We start from the raw sequence: 7972 nt of genomic DNA on the forward strand, positions 1-7972 counted from the left end.
GCTAATTTGATCAGAAACAGTACTGACATAGAGGGTTTTGAAATAGATGAAAATACAACATCCAAAATTCAACTTTTTGCAGATGATGTTCTAATTACATCAGCAGGATCTAATTCTTCTATGCAGTCTCTATTTGATAAAATGATGAATTTTAAAAGTATCTCTGGTTTAATATTCAATGAAGAAAAAACTAAAATACTACCTATATATACACGAAAAAATATTCTCATTAGTGATTTTACTAAATATGCACCCAATTCAGGTCAGATAACTTATTTAGGTATAATACTATCTAAAGATATTAAATCTATTATATATAATAATTATAATACCTGTTTTCTTAATATGCAAAATCTTTTTAATACCTGGAATAATATGTTTTTTACTATGGAGGAGAGACTTACAATTATTAAAATGATAATATTCCCCAATATTTTATACTTAATACAATCAATAATACTTCCACCTACAAAAATAATTATCAAGAAACTGAATACACTAATGTTAAATTTCCTATGGGCACCTAATAGATAGGATTGCATTAAAGAAACATACTAATAGCTCGTCTCAAGGGGGTATTTCTTTTCCAGACTTTAATTTATATACTATCACTTCTATTGTAAAAGTTATTACTTTATTAATAGATCAGTCATATGTCACAAAATGGAAAGATTATTGGGAGCTAATTAATATGCACTTCATGAAAATCTCCTTAACACATAAAAATATGATTGTAAATAACTCCATGTTATGGTTACTAAAGGAATTTTGTACTTCACCTATTACACCTAAACATATGGTTTGTTACCCATTAAATATTATTATTAGTTATCGTAACTTTATATTCATGCACCCTAAGTATAGGGAATGGAATTTTATTGTATTCCCTATAATGTATACTCAGGGTATGCTTTTGTCATCTACTTCTGAAGGAACTCATTTAACTATAGATAATGATCTAAAGTACTGGTATCAGTTGATATCTGATAATAAAGTTAAAAATCTAGATTTCTTAAAATAAGAATTTGATCTAAGAGAAACTTGCTGGTTAGAGGTTCAGACCTTTAGACAACATCTCATTAATAAAATAGATCTAATGTCTATAACAGTTAAAGAATCTATTCCAACACTGATTGATTACTTGATATTAAATTTACAACATAAAGTTTCTGATAAAGGTAAACTTTCATACATACATACATAAAATTATCAGACAAGAAACTTTTTACAGTGTAGATTCATACTGGAATTATTTCACTTCTATTAATGGGGACCCACCAAATCAACAAGATAAACAATACATATTGGAATCTGCTTATAGAACTACGTATTCCATTGTCTGGAGACTTTATACATGGAAATTTTTACATAGATCTTTTTATACACCTTTGATGATGAATAAAATAAATAATAAAGATAATTTATGTAAGAGATGTAATGTAGAAATTAATGCTGACTGGGCTCATATGTTTTATGACTGTATAAAATTGAAAGAATGCTGGAAGTCAATTAATGAATTTTTGCAGGCTCTTTTTACAGATAATTTCATTATTTCTAAATCTCTTATATTATTCAACACACCTGTACCTCAAAGTGTTAAAAAGGTTAAGCTTCCCTTGTTATGGTCTATTCTAGCAGTGGCTAGGAAAATAATAACTAGAAATTGGATTTCAGATACACCTCCTTTGTTCAATGAATTTAAAAATGTTATGAATATAGTGTGCCATATGGAAATAAACACAATTAGGACAAGAACAATTAGAAAAACATCTTATTATATTGTATGGGATAATTTACAAAATTTGTGAAAAAAAAATTTAATTTCAATAACATGGTATTTTAGTTTAATTAATTGATCTGATTGTAGTGGATGTCTTTGTAAATACTTTAGTTGTTTTGTTGAATATTATAATAATACCTATTTTTAATTACTTGTATAAAATTGTTATGATATTTCTCTTATATGTTAAAACAATAAACCTGTTTTGAAAAAAAAGGAAGAAGTACAAACCTAACTCAAAAACAAACCACCCTGGTGGAATCACAAAAATCAATAGGCTGTATAACAGAAGGATAAATCACATCACATTAAAAATTAGGAGGTGCAGCACCCAACAGGAAAAAAATCACTCTCATCAAACTAGGTCGAATTAAATCTACCAAAGCCAAATTTGAGGTAGTTTTGGCCTCCGAGGCCAAGGACAGCCACAAGGCATTTTTTAGCTATTTGAAAGTTAATAAAATTCCCTGGTTGCTAGCGTGTAGCGCACTTGTTAACTTGGTGAAAATAAATAATAGGCAGTATAAATGAAACAAGTGCACGGGTGAGGTATATCTTCAGTTAGACACTCTGATAATTCCAAATAAATCCAGGTAAAATGAAGTAATAAAACGAACAATTTATTGTAGGAACAAGAGGATAAGCGCTTTCACTGAACGTAGCTTCATCAGATCCAAGACAATTATTGCAGATACACATGCTTTAAATACTTGATGTTAAATAGGCTAATTAGAATTGATGAACAATTATTCAATTATTCAATTAACTGTTTTAAAAACTATTTTAAAAGTAGAACTAATAAAAATGATAGTAATAGATGTATACACATATATATTTCATTACACTTATATATCAGATGAAAATAAATTACACTTATATATCAAATAAAATGACTTAAACCTAGTAAGTTATAAATAAATATATATTTCACAAACATATATATAGCAGCAAGAAAAGATGTGCCTGTCAACATATGTATATTTTAAGCTAAAATGGCTGGAATGATATGATATAAAATGTATAAAATGTATGATTGTATTATATATAAATAATTAAATGTTATAGAAAAGTGTTGTGAATTTGTGTCTTTATCCATAAAATATATATGTATATTAAAAGTATAAATAAATAGATATATGGATAAAATGATTGTAAATATAAAAGTGTATATAAATGTGAATATTAATGTAAGTATATGTGAATATAAATATGAATGTAAATATGAATATAAATATGAATATAAATATGTATGTCATATATATACAACTAATGAAACATATGAATGAACTATGTGTATGTCCATATGTAAATATATATATGTATTGATATATTGAAAAATAAATATATGGATAAATATGATTATAAATATAGATATGCATATGAATATGAATGTAAATATAAATATGAATGTGAATATAAATAAAAATGTAAATATAGATGTGTATGTCATGTATATACGACATATGAAACATGTGAATGAACTATGTGTATGTCTATATGTAATTAGAGTTTAAAATTTAATTTAATATTAATATTAAAATTTGATGTGTCTGCGTTTCCTTAAGTGTCGCTTGACGGATGCCCTTTCATTTAAGCCATGGCCTTTATCTGCTCTAAGTAAAATAATCCATCTACTTTCTCTATCTTCTGTATGATTCATGGTATCCCCTCCTCTTTTGCTCACAATAATTTTTTCTAAGACTCTAAAGGTAAATGAATGTTGCAGATTTGTTTGTATAACATGCTTTGCTAGTGCATTTTGCATATTGCCCTTCCTAATACTATAACAGTGTTCTCTTATTCTATCACGTAGGAGCCTGTTAGTCTTGCCTACATAAAAGCAAGAACATATTTTACACACGGCTAAATATACAACATTTGCAGTCATACAATTGGCATCAACTTGAGTGTAGAATTCTTTCTGTGTATCAGGATGTATGAAAATTATATTCGAATCTATCAGTGAGCAAAAATTACAGTGTCCACAAGGTTTGGTGAAATATTGATTTGTGGAGACTGTATTTCCTGTTGGATAACATAATAATCTTTTGAGATTCTTTTTATTTCTATACATAAAGGAAGGATTACTACCTACTATTGTTGTTAACTTGTCATCAGCCTGTAAAATATTCCAATTTTACATATAATATTTCTAATCTGAGTATTGTCTGTTGTGAACAAAGTCGAGAATTTAATAGTTCCTATAGATATGTTAGTTTCATTTCTAATTTCAACAGGATGGGGTCCAAAATATGGTGTACCTTTTGTTGAACGTAAATTGTATACAGAATTAACATGTTCAGCTATCTCTTCGGGCTTATAGCCTCTATCTAAAAGTTTATGTTTCAAATCATTTAGATCTCTTTGGAAACCTACATCATTAGGATTAAGTCTAGACATTCTCAGTGCTTGTCCTTTCATTATATTGGTGAAGACATGCCTCGGGTGCATGCTAGTTCTAAACAGCAACATATTACGATAACAGGATTTTCTAAAAATTCCTGTATTGAACATGCCACATGGTAATTTCTCTATAAATAAATCTAAAAACTCAATTTTCTCTTGGGAATAGTTCATGGTGAACTTTAAACATGGTGTTAATTCATTCATAATCCCAGAAAAACTTGTCAAATCATCAATAGAGCCATTCCATAAAATAAACAAATCATCTACAAAACATCTGTAGAATATTACATGTGTTCTAAGTAGAGGTTCATTAAACAGCAATAGTTCTTCCCAATGTGCCAGAAACATATTGGCGTAGCTATTGGCACATGGAGTGCCCATAGCTACGCCGTCTAGTTGTTGATAGATATTGTCGCCAAACATAAAGATGTTATTTTCTAGCACTAATTCAAGGAAATGTACTAGGAGATCAATCAAGACGTTAGTATAAGTGCTGTGTTTCTTAAGATAGGAAGTAATATAGCTTAAACCAAGTTCATTCGGAATGACTGTAAATAAAGACTGTACGTCATAAGTAACTAGAATTAAATGCTCTGTCGAGTTTTGTTGGTTTGAAATATTGTAAAGATCCATTAAAAACTGTTTAGAGTCATGTAGAACAAAAACATTATGGTTCAATATATACCTTAGATGTTTCTCTATAAAAACTGAGATGTGTTCTGTGACCCATCCTTTTCCAGAGACTATTGGTCTCATTGGGGGTCAAGTTGGATTTTTGTGTATTTTGGGGAGTCCGTGTATGGTCGGAACAACCGGTATTTTAATAAATAAATATTCAAACTGGTCTTTATTAATGAGTTGACCCTTATAGATATCTAACAGAATGCTATGTACATAATTACACATTTTATAAGCTGTTTTAAAATTAATAGGTGCATAAAAGGTATCTTGTAGCATAGTAATCATTTCTGTTTCATAGTGTTTGGTATCCATTACAACTATTCCTGAGCCTTTGTCCGCTGGTCTTATTATAATGTTAAGGTCATTTCTCAGGTTGTAAAGACTCCTTCTCTCTTGATATGACAAATTGTCATATTTCCTATATCCAAAATTGGCCCTTTGATTATCGTGATAATATTTATATAATTCATCTTCTGTAGTTTTCATATATGCCTCCAGCAATGGGTGGTTTGCTGGAATGAACTCACTAAGGTTTTTAAAAACAAATGAGTTAGTGGCACTGGGAATATTATTAGAAATGTTAGTGTTATTAGTACTACCATATATATATTTAAGCATAACATTCCTACAAAATACTTTAAGGTCTATAACAGTATCAGTTATTGTGCTCTTGCTATGAGGAATAAAATTCAAGCCCTTAGTTAACAATCTAGTATCATCATCTGACAATGGAATACTAGATAAGTTGTAAATTAATTCTTGTTTTGATTTGTCCACATTTTCTTTAAAGTTGTGTTGTGTAGTGATTCTCCGGACAATTTTCTTTTTTGCCTTCCTCGACTGACTGAGCGTGTCCTGCTCATGTTCTTCTCCTGTCGTATTGCTAAAGGGAAAGACAGATTAATGTCTGCCCCTTTTTTATTTTCTCTTACTTTTGGACTAACAGTCTGTTCAGCATCATTCATAGGAATTCTTTTATTTTTGAGTACATTAACAGTAGGATAAAGGTTGGTATCATTGTCCATACTGCTGTGTGTAAGATGTATAACATCTAGAGAATCATTGCATACATTTGTCCCATCATCAATTGGTATTGGCTCAACAACAGAGCCTGTATTAGTAGATATAGTGTTGGATTCATTTTCTTTGGTATTGTTTATCAGAGGTTCTCTTATAGTATTAGGTGTTGGCAGACAAGGCGAACTTTCAAGGTTCATTTTAGCCCTATCAGTTATTTGAGAAGTTAAAGGCTCTTTTATAATTGCTCTGTTTTGCCCATTATTGATGTTAGGTGCTCGATTTGAATTATATCTCTCCCATACAAAGACCTGACCTGTTTTAAAATCATTTAGGTCCCGTGAAACTTTGCTTTATTTCTGTTGGAATAGCTTACACTGGTAAGCCGAAACACAGTCTAAAATGTTGTCAAATAACCGGTGCACTACATTGTCTGCAAAGTCACTAAATAACTGCTGCTGTAAATTATTAATTTTAGCAGTTAAAACATCCTCTTCAGGTTTAAAAAAGTCTATTAAAAGCTGTAAATACTTACGGCTTGTGTCCATATTAATGTGCTGCCATAAAGCAAGAAGTTTAGGGTAGTCCTCGCCTTGACTCTGCATCGAAAAGACCCTTAATCCACGTGGGATGATGGCGTTATCTAAGCAAAACTGAAAATGCTGCTGCTGCATCTGTAGTCGCTTTAATCTGTAAAAGTTCTTCTCAATCTCGCTTAACAGTTGATTAACTTTCTGAAAATCAATAATAGATCCCTGTATGCTGTGTGTCGGTTGTTCCCCAACAAGCGACCACGAAGTGGTTAACGTACCACTCAAATGTTGTTGAAACCTTGCTTCAATCGCTTCCTTGCCCCGGTGTTCACTTCTGGGCACGTATGCTAACTCAATGTCATCCATAGTAAGCCAATCAGATGTTCGGTTAACTCACTCCTTGTACTCGCGCAACCAGAATGAATGATAAAAAGAGATTTGAAAGTTAATAAAATTCCCTGGTTGCTAGCATGTAGCGCACTTGTTAACTTGGTGAAAATAAATAATAGGCAGTATAAATGAAACAAGTGCACGGGTGAGGTATATCTTCAGTTAGACACTCTGATAATTCCAAATAAATCCAGGTAAAACGAAGTAATAAAACAAACAATTTATTGTAGGAACAAGAGGATAAGCGCTTTCACTGAACGTAGCTTCATCAGATCCAAGACAATTATTGCAGATACACATGCTTTAAATACTTGATGTTAAATAGGCTAATTAGAATTGATGAACAATTATTCAATTATTCAATTAACTGTTTTAAAAACTATTTTAAAAGTAGAACTAATAAAAATGATAGTAATAGATGTATACACATATATTTCATTACACTTATATATCAGATGAAAATAAATTACACTTATATATCAAATAAAATGACTTAAACCTAGTATGTTATAAATAAATATATATTTCACAAACATATATATAGCAGCAAGAAAAGATGTGCCTGTCAACATATGTATATATTAAGCTAAATTGCTGGAATGATATGATATAAAATGTATAAAATGTATGATTGTATTATATATAAATAATTAAATGTTATAGAAAAGTGTTGTGAATTTGTGTCTTTATCCATAAAATATATATGTATATTAAAAGTATAAATAAATAGATATATGGATAAAATGATTGTAAATACAAAAGTGTATATGAATGTGAATATGAATGTAAGTATATGTGAATATAAATATGAATGTAAATATGAATATAAATATGAATATAAATATGTATGTCATATAATACAATCATACATTTTATACATTTTATATCATATCATTCCAGCCATTTTAGCTTAATATATACATATGTTGACAGACACATCTTTTCTTGCTGCTATATATATGTTTGTGAAATATATATTTATTTATAACATACTAGGTTTAAGTCATTTTATTTGATATATAAGTGTAATTTATTTTCATCTGATATATAAGTGTAATGAAATATATATATGTGTATACATCTATTACTATCATTTTTATTAGTTCTACTTTTAAAATAGTTTTTAAAACAGTTAATTGAATAATTGAATAATTGTTCATCAATT

The 7972-nt window shown here is 29.3% G+C and overlaps 1 protein-coding gene across 1 annotated transcript in view; it reads right to left on the bottom strand.

Moving 5' to 3' along the window:
* The window catches only part of LOC122797823 (vomeronasal type-2 receptor 26-like), a 153766-nt gene extending 147682 nt beyond the window's left edge, over window positions 1–6084 (bottom strand). The window contains exon 1 of the mRNA XM_044066346.1: window positions 5800–6084. Within this exon, the coding sequence (XP_043922281.1) occupies window positions 5800–6084 (285 nt within the window). The remainder of the gene's footprint in view (window positions 1–5799) is intronic.
* Between the last annotated feature and the right edge of the window lie 1888 nt (window positions 6085–7972).

Source organism: Protopterus annectens, chromosome 3.part1 (assembly GCF_019279795.1).
Source record: "Protopterus annectens isolate FY-2018-M chromosome 3.part1, PAN1.0, whole genome shotgun sequence".
Lineage (NCBI taxonomy): Eukaryota > Metazoa > Chordata > Ceratodontiformes > Protopteridae > Protopterus > Protopterus annectens.